Source organism: Anopheles gambiae, chromosome 3, assembly GCF_943734735.2.
Source record: "Anopheles gambiae chromosome 3, idAnoGambNW_F1_1, whole genome shotgun sequence".
NCBI lineage: Eukaryota > Metazoa > Arthropoda > Insecta > Diptera > Culicidae > Anopheles > Anopheles gambiae.
Window position 1 is genome coordinate 1,216,237 of NC_064602.1, and position 27,221 is coordinate 1,243,457.

The window sequence follows — 27,221 nt, forward strand, 5'->3', positions numbered from 1 at the left end:
GGGGTAGGGGGCATGACATGTGTGTGTGTGTGTATGTGGGGTGCGGGAAATTAAATTGGGAGAAACGCAAACATTCAATCCTACATGCCTCGACGGCAGTGCAAATAATTCGTCGGCAGGAGATAAGCGACGAACCGGGGGTGGGGGGCGCAAATGCAGTTCCGTCCCGAGGGCTGCCTGAAGACAAAGAAATGCATTCAATTCGACGATGGCTGGTCGGGTGTTGATGTTTGTCAAAAATTTCAACGCTACAAAGTGTAGATAACAGCGTGCTGTCCGACAAAATATTGCGCATTATATAACGGGATACTGTATTATTAAATGAAATAAAATCATTCATATCAATTGACATTTAAATACAACAAAATGTTCTACAAAGGTGCGTTAAATTTATGCCGAGATTGAAGAAATAACACGTGCTTCAATACCATCATCCGATTCGCGGAATATTTCAAACGAACCGTTAAAAATAACCCTTTTCAACCGTTTCATTTCAAAATATTACCCCTACACGTTACACTGACAGTTGATGCGTTACTAAGCGTTATGCGATACAGCAGAAACTAGAGATGGTCATGCGAAGGCTCGCGAGTGGTATTTGATGATTTTATCATTCGCATTTCCTTCTACTGTTTAAACACCATCCATCAGCAAAGTACACATAAAAAAACATGATTTTCTCACTTTTTGTCCAGTTTTTAATTAAAACACCAACTACTACACACTCAAATTGGTTTAATATGCTTTATTTGTCAATCAACGAGTACAATTACGGTTACATTGATATTTTTGCTTGTTTTTTGCTCACAACTATTCACTAGTTTCATTTGTTGTGGTTTGTAGGGGGGTTTGTTTTCCTCCCCCAATCTCCCCCTCTCACGTCTCACGTGTGCAACTTATTATTTAGTCATTTAAATGTTTTGTTGCCCGGCGTCTTCTTCTCCCTAGAGAGCACGCGTCACACGAGCTTTTTTATGCTATGTGTTTGTTACACTCTTTAGTGCGTATGCGCGCTTGGTTTTGTCTTTCAACATTTCATTCTCAACACAGAACCCCCGTATTTGTTTCAAGGATAGTGAAAAATGGATCGGTGGCGAAGGTTCTACCAACTGTGGTTAGTGTTGTTGTTTCATATTGCATTATGTGCGTGTGAGTGTGTGTGTTTGTTTATTCTTGTTTGACTTTGTTGCACCTTTGCTTCTTCCGAGTACAGTTCTACAGCTTGTTTTGTTTGCCATCGATTACTAACGCGGAATTTATCGTTTTGTAAATGTGAATTGGTTACTGTTATGTTAAATCATTTGTTTATAGTTATGTCTTACTTTCATTTTGTAACTCTCTCTATATCAAATACACATCACATGACTATTTCACTATTTATTTATTACTTTTATGCCTCGCTCGATCTAACTCTCTTCCACATCTTTCTCCACACATCCTTCCCTGTGCTATTCATTGCTCGTAATATCCGTATCGTACGCGTATTCATACTACGCGTGCATCGAATGCTTGGATTTTGGTTAACTAATCACGTTGTTTTTATCAATCCATTGCATTCTATTGCCGCTACACTCTTGCACAAATCCCCCATTCACAATCGCAATCACATACAATCTTTCCAGATCCAACGTTTGGTAATGCTGCGATCTTTCGTAATGAACACAGATTCTCTCATACCACACACACTGCTGCTTCTCCACTGCTTCCGCACACGTCCAACCAGCCTTTGTTTTATATATAGTTTATATACTTAGTTACGGTATTTAAATGTAATGTTTTCCCTTGTAAATGAGTATCACTCATGCGTTATGCCTCAGTAATACAGTTCCCCTTTCTGGTTTGAATGGCAAGAATATGGAAATAAGATAATAAACCGCATTTGCATTCGTCCACAGTCTGCCCTCCTCCCATCATTCCGTTCTGCCCACTTATCGACTCAATACATTAAAGCGTTTTTTTCATATTACTCAGAGTTTTTGTGGGTTTTGTTTTGCGTGTTTGTGTCTTGCGCTTCGTCTTGCTTTCTCGTCTACCGGTATCTTTCTATTGCTGTTGCAAACATATTTTCTTACAATATTTTGTTTTTTGTTTTATAGTTTCATTTTAGTTCTCTGCTGCAATCCCTACTGTTCGGATTAAAGTTTATCTTTTGCATTCACATCAGTCAGTCGCTTCGACGCTCCTGCTGCTCTCTTCTTTCTAGTCGTATATATTATTTAAGTGTTTATTTAGGGTTTCTGCTGTCGGCACCGTTCTCACACCAAACACACCACCATTATTTTGTTGTAAAATAAGAAAAATATATGTATATTTATTTGTATTGTTCAATCTATTCAGCGTGTGCCCTTATTATCTAGCTTAACTTCCTCTTCTTGCGAATCTTGTAATGTGTTTGTTTGTCTCTTCTTCCGTTAGTGTGTATTGTGGGTGGCTTAAGTTATCATGTTTATTCATCTTTGTCGTTTCCTTTCTGGCTCGTGTGTTTCTAGCTCCACCACCGCTCTATTATTACTATTGATTACCGCGTATTCAATATTGTTTGTATAATATATTACCACCACTTGCTAAAGTAGTTTTTACTTAACTTATCTCATTTTGATTGGTCACATTTATCGCATTTTGAAAGATTTGCTGTGAATGTTTACATGCACAATACATCCACACATATTTTGTTTCTCTCGTAAGATAACGAGATTGTTTCTCTCGTTTCTGTTTGTTTAACTTCAATCTTTGCATGTTTCGGTGTCACATTCATTTTGTTTGCTTTTTGTTTGATTCGTAATGGATTCGCTTCACTCAATTAGGATGTTATCTCCTTCCTAGTGTCCTTCCGATTTCTTGATTATAACCCATTTTTATAGTTGTGTTGTGTGGTTGTTCTTTTTGTTGATTGTTTTTCTCTCAAGTTTGTTAAAAATCTCTGCACCAAACTCCACCCTCCCTTTCAAACATGTTTATTGGTTGCAAAGTTTTATTGTTGCTGCGTTTGGTTTTTTTTTTTTTCGTCGCGAAATTCATTTACAGAGTATTGTTCTGTTTATTGCGTCCATTGACTTACAAATTCGACTGTGATACATTCGCTCCTGCCTTTTCTACCCAGAATTGGGAAGCTACCAAACTTGACTCAGTACGCGAAGAACACATACATAAATATCGGATGTTTTATAGTTCTTTGTGATACGAGATGACATAGAGAGAGAAAGTGTTTGGGCGGCTGGAGGCCACATCCGGACTGCTCCGATGCTGGAGGGGCACACCGCACCCTCGGTGTCGTGTTCGTTGCTGGTCCGCGTTAACGCGTTGGTTGGATCCTGTTATCCTCCTGTTTGTATTCAAGTTGTTTCATGCTAGCTTGTTTGTTTCATGTATTGAAAAAATCAATTGTATATGTATATTTATATGTATATATATATATTTAGGATGTTGTGTTTGTATAATGATGATATTACATTTAGTAAGGAATACAAAAATAGATTCGAAAGATAATGGTTTGGTTTTGTTCTTAGTAAGTTTCGTTTCCGTTTTTTGCTCATTTTGCTATGTGAGAAGATATTGCGAAAAAACTGACATCGATGCCACGAAGAGTGAAAGATTTGAACCAGGGAAGGGGAGTTTGATTCTCCTTCCAGGTTCTTTACACACTATGGTTTAGATTAGTTCACACATTTATAGATAGACTTGTTGTTTGTATGTATATATAGTATATATATATATATTTAATATGATTCACAATTATTTATCACTTGCGTCGTTTGTCTGCCTTATTGATGTATTTTATCTAGGAATTTGTTCCAACAAGAGGAAGGCTGAAATACACTTATAGGTATCAGTATATATACTTTTCCATCGATTTGTTTGGTTTGTAAAACGTTTTTTTTTTTCTTTCTTTCTTTCTTTCCTCTTGCATCCCATATTTCCGCTGTTACAGTGTTTGTGCTACACGCGTTGCTTCACATGCTTACATAGTACATTGGCTTGTTTTGTATTGTTGTTTTTTTCTGTAACACGTTACACTACCGTGTACTACGATCTTATGCATTCAATATTATAAAAGTACGACGACGACATCGATTTGATTGATCCAACAGTTTTGAGGAAAGGTGGTGGGCGCAATGTTTGTAAACTGTTTGTTTATTTGTTTGTTTGTTTGTTTGTTTGTTTGTTTGTTTGTTTGTTTGTTTGTTTGCCTGCTTGCTTGTATTTTCGAACAAAGAGAAGAAAAACTATCAACTACGACACCTAAAAATTGTTCACATTCATATTACTGCTACCACTACTAGGCAAATCTTCGTCTCCTTCTCCACTCCTGTGCGTCCCTGTGCGTGGGTCGGCTTGGTTCACATAATTACGCTGAATCTCTAAAGAATAGAACATACACCGAGAAACATTACACATTGTTTCATCATGTTTTTGTGCAGTTTTCTGTTTTGCTTTTTTTTTTGTAGTATCTTTTTTAATCTTTTTTGTTGTTTGCCTTCTCTTTACTACATATATATAAACACACAGGACAGATAAAGAGTTATGAAAAAGGTAAGAGGATTTAAGGGTAAGATCAAGTCTTTGTATTATTAAAGCTGAAGCTGAAACACTGAATCGCCCTCATTGCCATTTTTTCTTCTCGTATGCAGTTTTTGTGTAAGTTTTGATGCTTTTCTGAAAAGCTTAAGGAGTGACAATAATATAGTATCCCGCTTAACGAACTGTTATCATATGGTAAAATGCTTGTATGGGGCGGGATGGTGTTACCTCACAAATCCAAATTGTCATGTTGAACAAAAACAAAAATCACGTGGAATATATTAACGCTCTGACATTGGGATGATAATTTGTAACAAAACCATAAACCTTCTTCACAAAAAGCAGCTGCTTAGTAACTGTTTTTTATACTAATTTGACAAATTTTGACTAGCTTACAGCTTCCCACTGGTAAAGCGCAGTAGTAGTAGGTGGTTCCATATTATAAGCCGCTCCACTGCGGAGTTGCTGGCTATTGCTTTTGCGTAGTCTTTATTTGCTTTTCGAAGCATCGCTGGAGAGGTATGTATGAGTTTGATTATCGGATGTGATTGATTTTAGAGTAGCGACTAGGATAAAGGGGGGGCTGGAAAGTGTAGGATTTTGGTGGCCCTGTTTGATAGGACATCAACCATTTACAGTTCAGTAGCCGTTAGCGTTAGCCCCTATCGTTTTGCTGTGTGGGGAGATCTTGGAGTCAAGTAAAACCTGGTGACCGATCGGTAGAATTTTGATTTCACTTTTGGCACACATTTTGCAGCAGCTACCAAAGCTGCTCGAGCTCTTCCACGTTTCGATCTAAACACATTTGGTCATTTAAAAGTTAAGCATTTGTACGAAATTAACTTCTTTTTTTTGCCAAACATTTCACAATACAGGAGGGAGGGATGCTCTGCTACTGTTCAAACCGTTTGATGCTGGGTTTTTTTACTCTTAATTTCCATGGGTAATTTAAAGCTCGAACACATCGACCATTCTGTTGAACGAAAATGAGCACACTTAACGCACATCCGGAACTCAACTGACATTGATTTACTCAGCTAATGTTTAGAATTTCTTATTGTGTTGTGTTTTTCTCGACTTTTAGCTTCTCATTGTTGTTATATATTTGAGTTCATCTATTTTGAATTATTTAAGTTATTCCCTTTTCCGGTATTCATTTAGTGTTTAGATGTTTGGTATTGTGTGGTAGTTCAAAACGCTATAAAAACAAGGAACATTTTCACATATTTATACTCTAGCGCGTCCATTTTTCTTTTCTCCAGGATTTGTAACATTAACGCGCTAGAATGCACCATTCGGCAATACTAATTAAGCCCTGTTTGTGGCTTTATTTGGTGATTTTAAGTTAGCGACACCAGGCTCGGGTACGTGACCATACGCCGTCGTCCAGGTTAAAGTTTAGCATCAACACACACATGTCATTTATCTAGTTATTTAGTAGTTTTCTTTATTTTAGTGCTGTTTCTCTCCAGGTGAGCGGTCCAACCCAGATCGCTAAGGCTTCCTGGGGATGTCGTCGGCTCGTTATTGGTTGAAGGCAAATCAAAAACTAATAATCTTCCAAGCCCGCTCCCTACGCGTGCGCTCCCTGTTTGTCAGTACACGTTTGGTTCCATTCCTACAAACTACTGTGTCCCGCTTAGTGTAAGATATTTCTCTTAATTGTAATTCTTATATAAACAAAATGTCACAAGAATCCAGCTGCCAGCTGCCAGCTGTCTCCTCTACCAATGTAGTGTTGTGTTTACTATTTACTATCTTCCTTATCAACAAGGACTTAATTTGCTACTCTTTTTGTGTCTTCTTTCCTTTCCTCTCTTTAGTTGGAAGCTTCACGGTAAGCTTATTCTCTCACATCAACTCTTGTACGATCAAGCACACAAACACACACCCACACACTACACGCTACTGCGGTTTGCTACGGTTGATATCGATTCATCTATCATTTTGTTCTTCACACTTTGTTTCACCACATAAAATTATTGATTTAATTTCTCGCGCACGAGAAGGATTCTGCACGACTCCTGCTCTGTTCTTCGATTATTGTTTTCTTATTCGCGATCGCACGATCGTTGGAACATTCAACGATCAAAATCTACTCTTTATGGATGGCTTTTCAATCAGATATTTAGTTTGTTTTTCTAATGTTATACACATACCACTGCTGGGTTTGGTTGGTTTTATTAAGTTTTTCTCTCGTTTATGCTGTCTCTTGCAACGGATTAATTCTTCTCCTCAGCACGATCCACAAATCAGTCTCATATCACTTCTCAGACGCAATGGTATACGCGGCTTGGTCACTGAACGAAGATATTTTTTTTTTTTTCTATTCCGCAAAAACTCAACCAGCGTCCTCTACTAGCAGTGTTTGTTTTAGTCCAATTTTTAGGAAAACTAAAAAATAATATTTAATTCCCATTTCATGACGTAAAATAGTTCTCACTGTTGTGATGTACGCGGAATGTAAAATAATTGCACTTTCCTTTGAATGTCTCACATTTCACAAAACCAATTCATTTATCTACCTCCTGCTGCTTGATGTTTATTTTCCTACCAACAAAACAACTCTAAACTTAGACAGCCTTACAAAATCAGTATAATTGCAATAAAACATATAACAGAGAGATAATCCTAAAGCTACTTAATCTTGACGCAACCCTTTTCTCATATCGTCGTCATGTGCTTTCCATTTGCGGTTAATCTTTTCACACTACAAACGATCAACAGAATATCGTCTTCCATTCAACCGTGTGTTTTGGTGACATTAAGGCTTCTTCCGATTGAGCAATGCACACCTTAAGAACTCAAATTCATTCTTGCTTTCAAAATTCTACTGCTCAATCGTCTAACATGCTTTGTTATCTCTCTTTTTGCTAATTATCCTTGTCCGTTTCCTTGTCTTATTACACAGATCAAAAGCATACACACACACACACTTGTTACACTCGAGTGTTTTGTTTCTCACGTACTGTTTTGTTGTTATGAGGCATTAGTTTAAAACAATTACACTTTAACATATTTTTTTCTCCTTCTGTTTTGTTTTCTTAAACATTTTCTTATAGAAAATACTGATTCTTGCATCGATAGAATTATCGAGCTTGCTTATTTTCCATATATTTTTGTGTTATTTATTGTAGGTGGTATTCGTCGTTTTTGTTGCACAAGTTTCATTGCCCGCTTTCATTATGTTTATATCCATTGTTTTGTGTTTTGTGGTTCCAGTCTGTGTGGAAGTCGGTATGTGTGTTGTACCATCGTAACGTAACTAACTCCAACACACATTGGGTGTACTAAGCTTAGTAGTAGTAGGTGCAATAACTGTTTCATTCATTGTGGCGCTTTATCGTCCCGATATCTGCTTTACACGTGCGCTTGGTCATAGTGTGTTGCTTCTAATTTGTGTTGTTTAAGCACCATCGTTAACCGACGTGATGGTCAAATGACTGCGCAAATGTGTCTCTTTTTTCCATTATTTGCATTTGTATTGCGGTCCTATTTTACTCCTTTTTTTGTGCACAGCCAAATCCCGAGAAAGTCTCTCCTCTCATTGGTTTGGTTGTTGTTCCGCATTGGTTGGTTGTTGGGTTTTAAGGGTTTAAGTTTTTTTTTGTTTAATGCTGTTTCATTTAATATACAATGTATTAGGTAATTAGGAGAAGTTTGTGAATTTATGATTCATGCTTATATGTGTGTGTCTGTGTATGTTTGTTCATCAGAGCCGTGTTTTCCGCAGTATATAATTGATCCGCTGTTAGATTGCAGTTTGTGTTTGCTTGTCTCATTTGAACCCTGTGTTTTGCGCTTTGGCCCTATACCACTGCCATTCACACCGCTGCCGTATGATTATTAATAAGTTATTATAACCTCGTCCATATCTGTATGTAGCCTCATTATTTCTGTTTGCTTGTTTAAGATTTTTTGCAATTTTCTTTCTTGCACCAGAGTATGCTGCTGTTTGCTTTGAATAAATCATTCATTCGCAATTCGCATGCTTGATAGTTCTTTTGGTACGTATTGATTTACCTTAGGAGCTAGTTAGTGATGTTCTGCGTGAAAGAAAAATACTTATGTTGATTTTCTCCTTTCCGTCAAGGTAAATAATTGTTTCTTAATTAGAAACTTTCTCAACCATACACTGCGACACACTTGATGAGGCTGCGGTTTGTCCCCAGCAGCTGTGCTCCTTACGCTCAGTGTTAAAACATAATTACTACGGTTTATAGGCTTTCTTTCTTTATCAAATTGCATTATTTGTGTTCAGTTTCTTGTATTGTATGTCACTGTTCCTTTCCCTTGCCTTACTTTTGTTTTCTCTTAGCACCTTATTTCGTCACTCTCTACTGCTTCTTTGTTTTCCTCTGCAGGAGGGGGGGGGGGGGGTGAGCTTTGTGTTTAATTTTGGTAGTACCGGTAATACTCTAGGTTTTGATAAGTCCGAGTCAGGATATAAGCCTTAAAGGAATATTGAACTCGATAGCAACAGGCCATGTTCCATTGCAACAATAAGAAGCTTTCATCACATCTTCTTACATCAACTTGCAATTCTTCTTTTAGGGCAAGGCCTGCAACTCATTTCCGGCTTTCACGTCACTCACACAGGTACTTCAATGTGTTGCTTTCGATACGTTAATGCAGCGTTTGGGGTTGCGTGAAACACGGCACATCATACACCTGATGTCCGACTAACACTTGTACCAATGCTAATGATGAATTATGTCAACAATCAGCGCAACATCTCTTCTGGTTATGTCCTGTAGACTGACTGGTGGCACATGAGAGCGGGGATGTAAAGCATGGATGCTTGGTACGAAACCGGGCTCAGCTTCCGTTGGCATTTCGATATCTGTTTGTTGCTCACTGATTCATGAGCATGGAATGCATCAATCATATGGTGCTAGCAGTTAGTTTCTTTATCCTCGGTACTGATATCTTCCGTGCCAATCTTTAACGAAAAGCTACCAAAGAAGTTGGTTTTGTACTTTAGAGAATAGCCTTGTTGCATTCGTCGTATACGCTCTCTCTATCGCCCCGCCGTCCGATGTGTCGATCGAGTTGCAACTGAGTTAAAATAGTGCAGGACGCACAAGATTCGACACATTGGAGAGAAACATCAACTTCACTGCTGCACACTGCCAGTGCTTCTTCCTCGCGTGGCGTTGTACCCTGTACTGACCATTGTTCTTGGCACGCTTCATTGCTAACCAGCGGAGAGGCTTTGCGATCGTGATATTCGTCCATTCGTTTCGTTTGCACAACCAAAACCGTTGGACCTAGTACTAGAGTCCGCGTAGAGCGAACAGAAACATTCGCGCTATTGATTGATTGATTTGCTTGACGATGATATGTGTCTGACGTAGATTTGCTGATGATCATCGCCCGCAGGATACGATCGGATGCTTCGGCACCTTGCTAAAGTTTCCGTTTCATTCGATAAGGAGAATTCTTTGGCTTCACTGTTGAATTTCTGGCTCCATCGGAGCACGCTTGAGGGAGAAGATACTTTTGCTTCGTTTCTCTACTGCTTACTGTTCTGCTGCTTCGCTACAAGGATAAGGAACATACATCACAATGAAGAGATAGTTGCCTTATCCGACTAAACCACTGGTGTGTTGTTGGCTTATCCATCCTGCCGTCCTTTTGATCATTGTTTTCTTGTTTCCAGGTTAAAACTTTCCCTACCATCCACGCGCACACATGGTGTAATTGTGTAACAAAACTTGTTCAAAACAAACACATTCGCTTAGCGAATTTAGAAAAAAAAGAATAAGCACTGAGATATCAAATGCAGGTAATTTTTGGAGTTAAAGATATTGGTGGCATACAATTGCAATACGAGTTACAGAATATTGCACACACGTTATTAAGTTTGTTACATTAAATGGGATTGGCTTTTCCATAAGAGCAAATGTTACGTGCTACGTTTTTGTTTCATCTACCATTTGTCTGATAATAATACTAGAATAACGATCACGACAGAAGACACATACTCTTGATCATTCGTGGATCACTGTCGCTTTTACTTAAACTTTAATCTAGTTTCCTTATAGTTTTTGTTTCGCTGGAAATTTCTCCTAAAACATTAAATGCAAACATTTCACATCTACTCAAAAGATTCTCCTATTTCCTCCCTATCACTCTACAGGTTTTGGTTAACACTGTAAGCTCTCGTAGAATTTGCTCCAATTGGTAAGCCTCCTCTGCCTCGCGCCGAACGAACGTAAAGGTATTTGATTTTACTATCTTGTGGTACATCTTCATTGGTTAGCTCTGTGCAATGCACGAGCAATGCATCAGCATCCTTACATGGACGTGAATTGTCCAACCTTGGCAATGTCTTTCGTCCGGGTGGCAGTTTTTAAGGCACTGTCTGTCTTCTTCAAACACACGGCTCTGCAATAAGTAAACCCTAGCGGCCCGTGTTCCAGGTAGAGTTAGGTGGTACTAAGGATCAAATTAATTGGTTTTCATAACAATTCCCGCCCAGTTACCGGGCTGCTAGATGACCCACTCAAATGCTACGAAGCTTGTACAGAACCAAAATAGTGTAAATTAAATGGTCGAAAATAGCAAACTGCACCTATCTTCTTTCTATGCTCGCCCCATTCGCTGGAAGACAGTTACCACTATCAACCACTATCATGCTTTTTAAAAGTTGCTGATACATAAATAAACTGAATCGGAATCACTCGATATTAGCATCTCTAAGTGTGCAGTGTGTGTGGTAGATCGTTTACGATCATCACATAATTAACCCGTAAAATGTAAAGTTTTAAACTGTCATTAAATCACGTTTGCAACAAAGCCGTTTCCTTTCTGCTGTGTTTAAATTTAACCTTAAAAGCGGTCATGTTTGTATTGCACAGAAATAATATAAACGATTTGTATTGAGAGTGGGTTTATAGCAAAACTATTTTATAAAAAGTATAAACACATTTCCCGCACAAGAGAGATCTACTTCGTAAAAAAATGAACGTTTCCTCAAATGTTACGCGTTAAAGCGAATAGCCAAAAGCGTTACATTCGTACAAGAAATGAAAATTGGGTCCACACCTATCACGAAATACACCATCCTACGGTCTTACTGCTCTCGGGGGCTTTTGATTATCGCTTGACCGTTATTTTTAGTATATATAAGTACGTTAAGAAGGCGTTATAATTTTCACAGACGCAAGAGAATCATTCGGAAAGAACTAGTTGCGAACAAACACCTGGCCATTAATAGCTGACCTTTTTTTTAATTTTTACATCGAGTGGAGAGAAATCGTACGCTGGTTGGCTAACATATTTTGAGCTTGGAAGATACATCGATATTCTGAAGCTACACATTCAATGGAAGGGTGAAAGCACACATAGACACGTAGAGCGTTGAGTTATACAGTTATCGATGAGTAGTAATGATTACCTAACGTTCTCTTATCTGTTGATTATGCAAAATATGGCATTTTATGCTTTATTTCTATGCATTCCTCACGTGCCGATTCCTTAAATGTTATGGGGAATAACTGATTCTGTTTTTACGTCTTCTTTTTTCTAAACTTGAAACAATAGATCGAAAAAATCATAAGGAACTATTAGCAGCAGTATTGCTGTCAAGGAGAATCGGTTCTATATCAACCTAACTTCACCAAGGAAAGGAAACATGTGCGCGTGGTATGGATCATTCAATATATTAGTTACATCCAACACGCCAGAGCACAGCCTTATTCAAGCCATTCCGTCTGCAGAATGCAGGATACCGAAAACACACCAACGGTTTTGTAGGGTTTTTCGCAAATACTACTCTTCTGTTACTTGTTCAACATGCGCTACAGCTTTTTATGAGCCTCCTGTAATGTAGCAGCAGGTTTTAAGATTCGTCGCATCCGCACTCCGCAATGGAAGGTATGTTGTGTACCGGAGTTTTGTTATTATCTCCTCGCTCCTCGCTACTTTTGCATTCATATTGAGCCTTCTAAAACGCACTTCATTATACACCTAATATTTACTTGACAAGGTTATCTAATTGCGTTTGGCGAAATACATTTCTTTTTGTGTAATTTTGGTCATTTCATCTCCATCCACAGAGTTTACTGTTTTCTCGTACATTCTTAGGCCTTCATTATGCCAGCTAGCTGCATTTTATAGTCGATTTGGAATAAAATCTCTAGAACATTGCATTTTAAGGGATGAACTATATCTGAACATTTAACTTCCACTACTTTTTTCTTCATTTTTTTTTTGTTTTGTTTTGGAGTTTATGGCATGTCACATTTTTTTGATTTAACTATGTTTGTTTAGTTTACTCCTCATGATAGTGGGTTGAATAGTTGAATATATTATATGTATATATGATGATAATGCAATGTCTTATACATGTAATTGCGCAAATATTTTCTTACATTACTACAATTCGGCAGATTCCGTGCATCGGTGTCTCACACAATATCGCATTAAAATACATTCATGGTTCCACTGCAATTATGTTACATTAGTCGATCACACACTACACACGTCGGCGGTTAGAATGTACTGGTTATCAAATAATTATCATACTCCATCTATTATGTGGCATCGTGGTGTACACCTTAGCTTACTAATATTCTCTCTCCTGATGCTGCTATCCTTTAATCAGCAGTGTTTGGTTTGACTTTTGAGTTTCCATGTGCTGGATGATGATGCTTTTGCTTGATCTCATTGATCTTTTTTTATAAACCCGCCGTGACAGCACCGCCCTTACTCATCAATATCGAAAGTCGACGACAGTCACAATTGTGAGTGTGTGTGTTTTTTTAGTTATAATATTCATTTTATCCTATTATTTATTACGTTAGAAAGAGCACCTTTGCATTGATTACTTTCAATATTATGTTCGTTTTGTGACGTTTTACCGTGTGTAGTCTTTTTATCAAGTGAAATGTTCCATCAACCCCTGAAAGCACAACGTTTGAACGCATTTTCTGGTATACCTCTCTTGGCAAAACATTCACCATGAAAGGTTTAAAACACATTAGGGTTTGGTAGTACTAGTAGTAGTAGTAGTAGTTTGACGAGAGATGATTAGAACAAACAAACACTTCACACAGAGAAGGATGATGATAAAAGTACACTTATTGTAGTTCCGTTTTGTCTGCGTTCTTGCAGGTATGTTTTGGGGATTATGTTTGGACAGAGCCAGAAACACAAAACGATTCGATTTGTTTATCGATTTTTTGTTATCTTCACTTTCACACCTGCTATAATCTATTACATGAGGTGGTATTGCTGCAATTTATGCTTTCGTGTTATGGTTTATTTTGTCAAAGTTCCATCTGATTTTATTTTTCATCGTGATGATTACTTAACTTTCATATCAAAAGCTTGGCTTTGTCTATTTCGTACAATTAGCTATTTTGTGATTAATTGTTTTCGAATGTTTTTGAGTGTGGCGGTTTGTGACTAGCGTAAACGGTTGCATTATTTTGTTGCACAGTTTGAAACGCAACCTTTCACATTTTACAAATTGTTCGCAAACTGTAATCAACTAACAACAATCCGCTGTTTGCCGTTGAGTACGTAAGTCCTCAATATTCCGCTGATGTGAACAGGTAGCGTTTTACGAATAAATCGTTATTGCAGGTCATGTAATAAATATGCCAACGCTGATCATCAGATACTCATTCACTATTAAAAATGAGATGAGGGTCATTTGAAGCGCCTGGGCTCTAGCAAATCGGAATTGAACGGTATAACACATGCATAAAGCTGAGGCTGATACGTCTGCTAACTTTGCTTTAGTCTGATGAAATTCCATGCTACTAGAGTGGAACCTCAAAACCCCTCAATCACACTACAATTTACCCTACACAACGAATCATAGCCAAATTCATGAATTCATCAACATTAATAACTGATTTTTATCTGAATTCTGCAGCTTTAAATATATTGTCATAATTCTGTGCCAATCCATGCTTCATTGCCATTCAAATCGCACATTGCTACGCTATCATCATCATGTACGCACAGTTGCTATTTATCTTCTCCTTCTGCTTGCTTGCAGTTATGCGTACACCCTTGCTGTGTCGTTGAATTTTATCAAATTTCGATCATTTATCTTCATTACTTCTATCTTTCCTCTTTACGTGATTGTTTTAATCATTTGAGTATTTCATAGTTGTGGTACAGTACATTTTCATCATTTAATTCATCAATTACAATTACTGCAGGGATTATAATTACTTCGTTCGATACACCGTTCGACACGCTCACCCACGCTGTGTTTGGCGATTACGAATTTGATAAATTTTAAAAATACCTCCCTACTCCGCACGATCAAGAAGCATGGATTAAATTCATGTCATTTCCTTGTATCGGTGTATTCTGGCGCAAATTGCACGGTCAACGCATTGCTGCTAGTGCTATGATCATTGATAATGATTTTATATAAATAGAATCTGTCTGTATCTCTTGTGGGCTCATATAGTTCCATACTTAGTTACTAAAATATAGGTTCCCTTTTTTCATTCTTACTCATTGTGATGCTTTCATGTGTTCATTCCTTATAATATCTAGATAAAATTTCTCCATACTCTCGCATTCTTCACACCTCCACACAAACAGTCACACATATTTTGATATCGTTTTACTATAAGTTTGCACCAATAGCTTAATACTAAATCCAGTTTATCAAACACACTCGTTTGTTGCAAGTATTTGATGGTGGTTTCACTTCACGTACATTACAGCAAATATGTTGTGCGCCTTTTTAAGTGGATATTCTTGTCTCCCCTCACCAATCACTGCGGAGAAGAAGGGCGGGGGAGGGGGGTTCATTTGTTGTCATATTTTGTTGTTTCATTTTCACAATCCATTGCTAACTCATTTGTACACATTATTCGTATATCGCACAGACATTCACATACATGTAGAGCATTGGTGTTTCCATGTAATAGCTTTTCGTTAACAAACGGTAGTCAGGAAACATGATAACAAGCGTTCTAATAATGCTTCCACACCAATGTTGCACAAACACACAGCTACAAACATTACCACCAATTACGCTAGTAAAGACAGCCTTCAGTTAAATCGGCGCACGGCACAATGGCCATTTTCCGGCACCGTTGCAATGTCGGAAATGCAAAACATATTTTTTTCAACTTTCTGAGGCTATGGGCTTTGGCAGGTTGACGTACGGCAATCTCAGAATTGGAATATACTGCTACCTCTACACACAATGAAAGAATGTTACATTTTCCTGCTTATGCGCGTGTGCGTGTGTGCTCATCATACAGGTAACGACGAAAGACACATACAATAATAATGCTAATTTTGTTCTTCATGCACTAGCCCCGATCCACCTGTTGAGAAAATGTTCGAGCTGACTGATGCGATTGTTTCTTCCACATTCTAACCAGTGTTTCGTGTTATTTCAGTTATTGTTCAAAACATTTTTTCACCTTTTTGTTCACCATTCTGTGCTGAAGGCTGTTTGAATGTTTGGTTTACAACCAATCATTAATTTCGTTATCACATGTTTGGCCAATATGTTTCTCTGCTTTTTTTCTAAATCTGTTGCACACACAACACACACACATACATTTTCCTACTCACGCATTTGGAATAGACACTAACAAGCCGTGTTTTTTTCAATCGATTGCACTCATACTAACACATACACACGGATTTTGGTGTTGTGTACAATGAAACTAAAAACATCAATAATCACTTGTTTTTCACTAGACTGATGAGTTTCTTTGCTGTGCGATTTCATGCTGTTTCCTTAATATGAAATATTGCTTTTAATGACTTGCGCACAAAAAGAGTTGAAGCTGATGAACGGTTCGGTTCACGTTCGTATCGACGACTCAATAATTGTTCGTTTGTGCTTGCCAATAATCTCTCGCTGTGCGTGTAATACGTACTCCATTTCGTGTCGTCATTGGAGTTGTAGTAGATATCTGTTGGTAGGTAGATCGCTATAAAGCATTACATTTATCATTTAATGTCGATGATTAGTAGCAACAGTGACGGCGACCTGCTGGAACATAAGAAATTCAATGTGCGTTTGAAGGTATGTTCCCATTGAAAATAACAAAGTAAATGTGTGCGTTTTGCAATAACTTAATCACATATAAAGTGGGAAGGAATAAGCTAATTTTTACTTTAATGCGCAAAATATGAATCCCTAACACAACAACATTTAAATCAAATTGGTACCAATTATCGCAGGAATGTTGTAGGAGGAAGTATCCATAACGATAACGTTTTAAAAATATCAACACAACTAAATTCACGAGCATATGAACCCCATACTACAGACAATAATTAAATAAGATAGATGATATCGTAGTTAAATAATCCACAAAGCATCGATTATTATCTTTGAAACTTAAAAAGGATAGCGATAGGAGACACCAGTATTACACGTAATAGGACATAGATTTGTGTGACATCACTCGTTTTTCATCAACTAAAATGTATTAGATCTACTGTGACACAAAAGCGCTTCTCACATTCAAACGTTCGGTGCCCGGTAAAGGTACGCAAAGAGGGGTTCGGAAAATAAACCTAACTTTGTGTGTGTGTATAATGATTCATTGTCACTACCTTCACTGTTCGTACACCTGGGTTAGAAAATCACAACCTTCCCGACATTAAAGTACACTCGGACTGCTTCTGATATACTATCAGTAGAAGATAGCACCTGTTCTGGCGAATGATCCACATCCCTTGCGCTCACCTTACTTTCTACAGCTGTTACGACGCCATCTCTGCCATCGTTAAGTCTGTCTCTTATAGTCATACAGGAACAAAATGCACAAACAAAGTGGACGTCTCAATATAATGGCTTTTACATTCGTCAGAATGAAAATTTAGAATACAATCATGGAAATCTGATAGACTTGTTGGCTATTGGCCACGTGTTTGCGTAATTAATCGTTGGCGTTTGCGCATCAACTGTTCGATCAGTCACACGGTAATACAATCGATCACTTATTACGCACGGAAGCCCTCCCTAAACGGTTGAGATCGCTCGTGTATCTCCGGTGTATTGTTGTTTGTTTCAACTTTTGATTGTGTCATTAGCAAACATTGTTTTGCACTACACCTTAGGCAAGTGTGTCTGCCTTCAAACAACTGACAACTGAGGCAGGTGCTACCAATGTAGTAATCTTTCTCACAGTGATTTTAGTTTTGTTCCCTGTTTGTCTATCCTTGCTAATAGTAATAGTAGTAGTTGTTGTAGTATTAGTAGTTGTAGCAATAGAAGTAGTAGTAGTAGTAGTAGAAGTAAATGCACTAGATCCGATGCTAGTTGTTGGGGCTTTTCTTCTTCCACTACAAACATAAGCGTTTTCGTATATCAATTCACCTCACAGTAGTGAGTGCAACATTCATCGCAATGCTCGGAAATTCATCAATTCAAATCAATCGAATTAAAAACAGTAACAAAATAAATAGTTTTCAAAAATACGAAACAATACGATACTCTTTCACAATAATAGCACACACTGATAATATATGGAACGCGGTACGTTCCTGTTTCATAGCTATGTGTGGAAATTTATGAAGATTCGCAAATACTCTCCTCAATCCTACAAGTACATCTATTTCTTCGGTGTAAACTAACAGGTTCATATGTTGCCTTAAAGTATACATCATATCATATGCATTATATGGTTACCTGAAACGCACGGTATATAATCATTGCTACTTAGGTAGGTTGTTTCGCACACAAAACGACCAAATAACCGTTTTTTGTTTTGTTTTTTTTTTTTTATTTTTTTCACTTCAATAATATTACTGTTGCAGTTGTACTGCACCTATACCAACACAGATTGTGATGATTCGGAATTCTAAAATATTTATCGATATCGAATATATATATAATCAAATGCTCTACAGAGCGCACTTTGTGATAGGTTTCCTTTCCCTTTCTGTTCATATTTGCATTCATTTGTATTCGGCAGATGTGCAGATCCGCTCACTGCTGCTGCACGATTGATCATTGATCGCTTACTGCCAAGCATTGCTTATTGATATACTACATAAAAAGCGGCATGAGAAATTAAAAATTATTCAACAAAACCATTTGTACCATATTTTGTCTGTAACGGGAATAACACGATTGGTCTAAGCGTTTGATTATGGTGCATCGGTATGTTTCATAACCGGTACCAATGCTCCCCTGCTGCACGCACACACACACACGTACACTATTTCCTCGTGGATTGTTTTGAGTACAACCACCCGTTGTATGAGTGGCGCCTTGAAGCGCATCACAATGCTTTACGTTATAAAGTTAAAACTAGCTCCCTCACACACCATCATAGGATCATCCATCGGCGATGTGGCACCCGTCCGTGCTCACGTTCCGTCTGGAGATTGTACCGCATAAAACTTTGCACATTAAAAACTTACCACCGACACCACCATCGACCCGCCGATTGGACGACAGTGACTGCGTGTCTGATGCCGAACGCATGTCACGTTTCAATGGCGCTCCACGTATTGCTGGTGTTGTTGCTGGTCACAGTTTAGTTAAGCTCGCCAACGAGTAAATTCTCCGGCAGGAATGAGTTCAAATTCGATGGAGTTCCTCGCTCGGTTGGACCATCCAACGGGGTCCACAGGTTGCTGCCACCGCCGGAAGATGCCCATGAAGAGCCCCAGGTATCTGTGAATAGTGTGACTTTTTAAAAGAACAGCATATTCCTTTTACATGCCAAGTATCACATACCAGTGACACGTCCTGTGATGGGACCGTTAGAGCGCCACGACTGAGCCATGCTCGAGTTTCCAATGCCGCCCGATCCAGCACTCGCGCTTTGGCCTCCGCCACTAGCGCTACCACCTCCATTCTGTCCCGGCAATCCCAAATGCTGCAAGATCGTCTGTACCTCGCTGTCTGTGGGCGATTCGGCACAGATGGTTGTGTTGCCCAGTACACAGTTGTTCAAAGCTAGCTGAGCTTTGTTTGCTTCCTCGCGGGTCAAGTATTTGCACAGCGCGATGCCATGGTTTAGATACAGATGGAAGTTTTGCAGCGGGCCATGCTGCATGCAAAGTGTTCGCAGCGTTGAACCATCAATCTGGAAACGAAAAGCCAACGTTTTTAATCTCTCCTTCTGTAATCCCCACTCTGACTTGAACTACCTGAGCGGTAAGGTTCTTCAGCAGCAACCAGGTCGAGTACCAGGAGCCGGATGCTCCACCACCACCTGCCGACCAATTTCCTCCCTGGCCATGGCTGGTTCTTGGCATCCATCCGTTGCTACCCGGGCCCCCACCAACACCGCCACTGCCAGACACTTTTCCCGATGACAGCCCGGGCGGAGGTCCACGCGGTGTTTTCGATGCACTGTTGCCAGTTGGCCCTCCGGAACCAGTACCAAGGCCGGCTCCCCACACGTCAGCTGCTGCTCCAGTGACACCACTATCGGACCAGGTGTTCTTAGACGGTCCGCCGAGCTTACCCATACCGGCAGATCCTGTCGCGGATGAATAATTGCTGCTGCTCGCATTGAAGCTCCAGGTCGACGAGGAAAGACTGATCGAGTCCGTCGGCGATGGTTTGCTGCTGGTCGCAAACAGTTCCGAATCCTTTGCGGACCCAACGGAAATCGCTGCTATCGGGCTGCGGGCAATACTACCCGGAGTGATAGTCGGATCTTCTTCTATTTTCATTTGAGTGCCCTGGGAAAAGACAATCGTAGAGAGTGAGTAACAATACAACGTTCTTGCGGCATCACTACCTTCCCCCTTCTTACCTTCCACGGTTTTCCTGGTTCGAATTCCGGGACCAAGTCAGAGAACGAGTCCTGGGTGGATGGCCAATCCTTACCACTAATATCGGTGGATGCATTATCTGGCCAACCGTCTGTCATACCGGCGCGACCCGATGACCATGTGCTGCAGGCAAGCATTAAAAAGAATTACATATGTAGCAAAACAAAGCGGCCCATCCTTACTTACCCATCGGTTTGTATTCCACCGAGCACGCCGCTATTGCCACCGAGCCCAACCGATTTCGCTGTCGATCCTGGTGCACGCGAAAAATCAGTTAAATCATGACTGTTGTCCTTGTCCATCATTGACGGGAGCTTCCATTGGTTCAGTCGCGACTGCTGGCTAGTGGGCCCGGCTCCACCACCCATTCCGCTGGCGCTGCCACCGCTGCCCGGTGGGCCAGAAAGGTATGGACCGTTGTGCTCTTTGCCGAGCGTCATTTCTGACAGACTGTTCTGCAGTGCGCTCAGATCGTTAGGATCGTTGCGATGGAAGTTTCCACCGAGATGCCCTCCGCCAAGATGGGACGATGGATTACCGACGGACGAATGCTGATGATGAGACTGCTGATGTTGGTGCTGCTGATGCTGTTGTTGCTGCTGTTGCTGCTGCTGCTGCTGCTGATGCTGATGTTGCTGGTGCTGTTGTTGATGCGGATGCTGCTGTTGCTGCTGTTGCTGCTGCTGCTGCTGCTGCTTTACGTACAGCGTCTGCTGGGTGGCGATTTGATTCTGCAGACTAGCTATCTGCTGCTTGATCTTGGAAATCATGGCTATCTGGTTGTTCGTGCCGGCGCCGCCACGCTGCAGGTTGCCCTGGGTTACTTGCAGTTGCTGTAATCGAGAAGCACCAGTAATGAACCACCCTGTAATATACGACTCTTCTCTAAGTTACCTTAATGCTGCTCAACAGCTGATTCAACAACAGGAAAGTTTGTGGAGCCAGCGGCTGATTCAGGATCTGCGGGTTCAGGTATCCAGTCTGCACGGCCATCTGAATCTGCTGCACGAGCGAGCGCAGTTGCGTATTGGGCTGGACTGCGTTCTGTCCACCGGCGCCACCACCACCGCCGCCGACCGGATTACCGCCCGCTTGATTGAACGGAGCCATGGAGCCGCCCTGTCCGCCGATGCCAGTCATCGGTGGAGGAGCCTGATTCAAATAGCTGCCAAGCGACTTGGACGACAAACCATGCAATCCAGACAGGTTGGGATTTCCTCCAGCTCCTCCCATGCCTCCAGCACCGCTGCCGGGCATACCATTTTGATTACCCTGCAACAATGAAACACAAACCACACACGTTACCCACATTTTAGGCCTAACGGCAAGCTGCAACAGTAAAACTTACCTGCTGGAAATGTAAAGAATGTCCACTGCCACCGCCACCATTGCCAGCTCCTCCTCCTGCGCCGCCGCCACCGCTTCCCAAGTAACGATTACCGAACGGTGGTTCAAAGACTCCACTACCTCCTCCAACGTTGCTGCCGCCAGTGCCACCGCCGCCCAGCTGAGCGTGTGCATCGTCTCTTCTCCAGTCTCCTCCACCGGCAGCATTGCCCATACCGGTTACATTTGGCAGCGAGCCATTGCGCTGCAGCAAATCGACTGCTTCCTCCAGCGCCATGTTAGCGGCCCGCAGTGCATACTCCACATCTTCCTTCTTGTAGCCCATCTCGCACAGAATGCGGTACTGCTTGCTGCTGCGGATGATCTCGAGCGGTCCGTGTGGGGGTTTGTTCGTCATCTTGCCTCCCCCTACGCCCCAGTCATTGCCGATCAGATCGGCGCCGGACGATGAATCGGGCCACACGGCTCCACCGCCGCCGCCTCCACCAAGTGGCTTTTTGTTTGCGTTCCACGATTGATTGCCAGCGCCAGGAAGGCCAGCACCGGGTGCTGCCGTACCCGGTCCATCCATCCACGAGGCACCACCGCCGAGCGGGCCGCTTGATCCGCCGGTTGGCTTATCGTCCCAGTTGTTGCCTCCAGTGCCACCGATGGTGGGATCATCCCAGGAACCGTTTCGTGAGCCTCCCACTCCCGCTCCATGTCCCGTCATCCACATGTTGCTGCTGTCCGCTTTCATCGCATTGCCGGCCGGTCCGGAGCCGACCATTCGTGGACCGCCTCCCAGGCCACCCGGGCCACCTGAAGGACCGCCACCAATCGGACCGGAGCTCATTCCTCCCAATGGACCGTTGCGACCATTTCTACCGACCATTTGACCATCGGATATAGTGCCTGTGGCACGGCCGCTACCAACACCACCACCACCACCACCACTGCCTGGTCCGCCAGAGGCCCACAATGCAGTGCCATCGTCAATGTTGGGGTTTCGGCGTACAGCCGGCGGAGAGTTATCGTCCCATCCACCGGACACCGACTTCGTGGGAGGCATACTAGATGGAACACCCCCACCCACTGGGCCTCCATTGGCTGCTCCACCGACGCCGCCACCACCACCACCACCTCCACCACCAAGAGGCCACTGGTTGTTACCGCCGGCACCGATTGCTGATGCGCCCGAGGACATGGCGCCCGGTGGAGGCATCTTGCCCATCGGATAATGGTCCAGCATGCCCGTCGTAGATCCGCTCAGTCGACCAGAGATGCCACGCGGATCGCCACGGAATTCGCGGCTTTGATCGATCCCGCCAGCCCCTGGCGGACGCATGCTTCGAATGTCAACGTTTGGTAATCCTTCTAGCTGCGATGCCAGGTGAGGCGGAACGCCCGCATTCGGCGCACCAGCTCCACCAACCGCACCTCCACCTCCGACATTTCCTCGAGGCTCTCCCCAACCGCCGCCTCCGCCACCTCCGGTCGCTCCAATACCTCCCGTTCCACTGCCCCAATCATTGTCCTTCTTGGGGGGAGCAATTCCGCCACCGGCCCCGGGCAGACCTCCTCCGCCCGCCTGCCACATTCCACCGCTACCGCTGCCCACTGGTCCCACCTGTCCGGCAACTAACGCGCCAGGATTGCCGCCTACTGGCGGAGGACCTCCAGCCGTTCCGGCCAGTGCACCGGCCACCATGCTGGCCCCTCCCGGAGCCCCAGGCGCACCAGTCCATACGTTGCTTGCCTCACCGCTGCTCTCATCATCCACGCCCCAAGTGCCACCGTGGTGGCTTTGCGGGCCCCACGGTGTTTTCTGTGACGGCGCCTGTACCGGCGGCTGGCCACCGTTGCGCAAGTTGGTCTCCCACAGCTCCGTCCCATTGTTGACCGTAGCCTTCAGGGAGGGATCGGGTTTAGTACTCGGTTCGGGTGAAATCGGCACATCCCACTGCGTGTCCTGGTTGACGTGCTGACAGCCCCAGCCATCTTCTGCGAACAGCGCCTCGCGCATCGAGTTCAGATGTTCTAGCTTGGCGGATGGTGTGGCCGCCATACCGCTAACCGCGGCACCACCTGCGCCTCCATTACCTGCAGCCATAGCAGCTGCAGCACCTCCTACGCCACTTCCGCCAGCAGCTCCACCTTGATTACCTCCGGCGGCCTGATTTCCGCCGCTGGACTGAGATTGATTAGAGTTTGGTCCAGAGTTCTGCTGATTTGCACCTTGTTGCTGTTGCTGTTGCTGCTGCTGTTGCTGCTGCTGGCCCATCGCTTGTGAGGTGGACTGCTTGTTAGGATTTACCACTTGATTCCAACCACCCGTACCGCTCTGTCCGCTTCCTGCATTGCTGCCGACAACCATTGGTGGGCCACTGTTGCCAACGCCCGACTTTCCCAGCAGCTCCTGTCTCGGACCACTGCCCGGCGGACCAACAGGTGGCGGCATACCCGCCTGTCCACTGTTCCACGACTGTTGCTGGGCGGCCTGCTGCGAGCTACCGACCGCTGTCGCACTCCAGCCAGAAACACCGCCCCCGACGGCGTTAGACCCTGCACCCGGCGGCGAGCCCCAGGCACCTCCGTTCAGGGAGCTCTCTCCACCACCGCAGAGCCGACCGGACCCAATCCGGCTGCTTCCTTGAGACTCGAGCATTCTCATTCGCTCTGTTAAACGCAGCAATTCGTCAAATGGTGTGTAAAGACTGTGTCGCTGCTGCTGTTGCTTTGTTGACATGTTGTGATGGTAAGAAGAATGGTTCACTCGCACGCTCTCATGCTGTGTAACAAATGATGATTCCAGAGTTTGCTTACGTTCTATCGTTTGGTCAGTATCGAACATTATTTTCGTCTCGTGCAGCGTCTCGTGTTTCGACTTTGTGCTTCGCGTAAATTGTTCGTCAAATTGTCTAAATCAAGAACCAATTTCTCGCTGGTGTATGGCCCTTTTTTGATAGTTTCGCTTTGATTGGATTACGAAAAGAAGACGATGGCTCTGCCCTTAACGTCACTCCTTCGCTTGTCGTACAAATACTTTTAAAATTATTGCTAACACGTTAACGGTTAGTCAGGTAATCAAGAAAATCACATCTCACGAAAGTAACGGCGCAATGTGAGCTATGAACGGCCAGCGTTGTTCTCTCTTCGTCTTTCAGGCCGGGAACGTGTACGTATGGCGTATTCGTTAGCTCCGGCAATCACGCTAAAATCTTGTCACCTTGTGTCGATAAATTAACTCCAATGCCGAATGTTAGCCTCTGCGCTGCTGATCAGCTGACGGAAACTGTGAGATTATTTAGTATGCTCGTTGTTTTAACAGCACCGAGCGATGCTTTCCTCTACGTTTGACTAATGTGTTCGAACATAAAAAGCTATCACTTCAGACTTCCTCGAATGTTGGTGCCGCCCCACTTGGTCCAGGTGTTGCTCGAATAGTTATCCTTTCCGAGCAACCGCTTGCAATCCTCGCTCTCTCCAATCTTGCACTCGACTGCAGTTTGTGCACCTCGGCGGTAGTCGATCTAAACCCGTAGACTGTCACAGTGTACAGTGCCCTCCTTCTTTGTGCTTATTAATATCCCGTTTGCGTGAAATACTGTTACGAGTTGGGAATGTTTTTAAAAAAGCACGCAGCTTTCCGCAAACATACACTGGGAGAATCGATGTCGTACCCCCCCGCAAAACTGCTCTCAAACTCCACCTTCAGCAGTCGGGAGATATGGATATGTCTAGGACGTTATACTTTTGTTTGACTTGCTACCATAAATCACCTCACGAGAACATGCTAACATATGAGCGCTTATGCTAGGGAGAGGACAGTCTTGTTCTCTTTGTCGGTGGAGCAGAAAGATTGATTCAGTTTAGCACAACAATGTTTCTCTTTGTGTTGTGTTTTGTTTTGTTTCACATATCGCAATGCCGCACACTTTTGCCAACCATTCTAGGAATGGTTCACTTTCTACGCTTATCCACTAACACACGCATTATTAAACGATGGCTTGAAACGCGAATTTTTCGTTAAAGCTGAGTTTCTCTCCTAACGCATGCATCCACCACTCAGTAAATAAACCATAGGTTTCACCGCCTAATATTGCTCAAATACACTGGATACACACACACACACATACACGCACACACGACAAGCGACCTGATCAGTTATGAGAGTTCTAAAATGCGAGGATCTCGTCCAACGTACGTCCGCATTCGCACAACTGTAAGAATCAGTTCACTTTACACTAAAACACTACGACCGCTTACACACACACACTGATTGATTGTAATGCTGAGTAGGGCTTGCATGGGCTAAGATGTTTCCACCCTATCCACATTCAATCAATTTCCAAATGGAAGAATTTTTGTGCAAGGAATACGTTTCACTTTTGCCCTTGCTTAGCCTCCGTGTGTCAAAACTCCTCCTTCCCCACTTTTTATGCCTTTTTGCACAGAAATGGTTTTGTACAAATTGTTCAGTTGTTTATTATTGTACTTGCGATGGTTCATGTGTAGTGTAATTATTATCTGTTTTGGTGTTTCCTTGCATCCTGCTTGTCGTCACCGGAAACACGGATGCACAATGAAGGATGCCAGATCCTGTCAAACGACGCGCTTTCCCGTTTTAACGCGCGCTCACATGATAGGTGGCAGGTACGTCACACCGGCACGTCTTGCTCTCACGATCATACCACCAGCTTTTCGATCTCGGGGGCGCTCTCACGTACAACGCAAATTCAAATCTAAACTTAAGTTTTGTTGGCAGGGAGATGAAGCACCTTTTGCACCCTGGAATGGTAAAGCGAGCAAGCAAGAGCAATGCGTTAGACTTGGTTCAGTTGCACTCGGTGTGGCTTTACCTCCTAGCCATGTGCCTTACCTCTTAGGACGGAGTTTTAATGCCCGTAGGCACAGCGTGCGTCGGTCCCACAGAGACACACACGCACACGCTCGTGCCCAAAGGAGAGGATGATCCCAGCAGTGGGAAATATCACAGATTTTCGCTTTGCCTTAATGTTTTATGATGAAATGTTGATCAATCTCTGGAGGGCAGATAGCAGTAAATGCCTGGGGCCGCAGAAATGTTCTTCAGTAGTATATATGCAGATCATTCATACCGAACGACATCCGGTTCCGTTCGTTTGCTGATTCGTTCGTCGGTGGTGTGTTTATATTGTATTTGTTTTAGCACCTAAAACGGGAAAAGAAAATAGAATGATGGTGATTTAAAAAATCCTCAAAATTAATTGCTATTTAAGCTCAATTTGCGTTCCAATTCTCAGATTCTCAACGATCGTTTACTTCATATCTACATGCGCCGGGGCATGATACACAGTTATCGATTACACTAACGACTCTTCTCATTTACACTTTCTGCTCCATCTAGAAGCTTATCTTCCCCAGCGAAAGAAAGGTTTATCACTAATTTCATCACCAAGCTGCTCTTCTTCGAACATGCTACATCTCTCTCTCTCTCTCTCTCCTTTCGCCATCAAAGCTTGATAATTTGCCTCCCATTGAAACGCTAATGAATGAGCCTATTTAAAGTCACAAATTAATTCCATCTTCCCATAGTAACCCCAACATCGCCCCAAAACCGTTCGTGTACCTTCTGCCCTTCTGCTCCGTGC

At 42.6% G+C, this 27,221-nt stretch overlaps 1 protein-coding gene across 1 annotated transcript in view; it reads right to left on the bottom strand.

Annotated features, from left to right (window-relative positions):
• Positions 1-730: 730 nt before the first annotated feature.
• LOC1278159 (protein Gawky) overlaps positions 731-27,221 on the bottom strand; it is a 35,747-nt gene continuing 9,256 nt past the window's right edge. Inside the window, exons 2-9 of the mRNA XM_061660581.1 lie at positions 26,471-26,782; positions 21,611-26,379; positions 21,157-21,534; positions 20,449-21,095; positions 20,244-20,385; positions 19,630-20,169; positions 19,214-19,565; positions 731-19,150 (exon numbers count right to left, since the gene is read on the bottom strand). Of these exons, the coding sequence (XP_061516565.1) occupies positions 19,011-19,150; positions 19,214-19,565; positions 19,630-20,169; positions 20,244-20,385; positions 20,449-21,095; positions 21,157-21,534; positions 21,611-24,442 (5,031 nt within the window). The 5' untranslated portion in view covers positions 24,443-26,379; positions 26,471-26,782 and the 3' untranslated portion in view covers positions 731-19,010. The remainder of the gene's footprint in view (positions 19,151-19,213; positions 19,566-19,629; positions 20,170-20,243; positions 20,386-20,448; positions 21,096-21,156; positions 21,535-21,610; positions 26,380-26,470; positions 26,783-27,221) is intronic.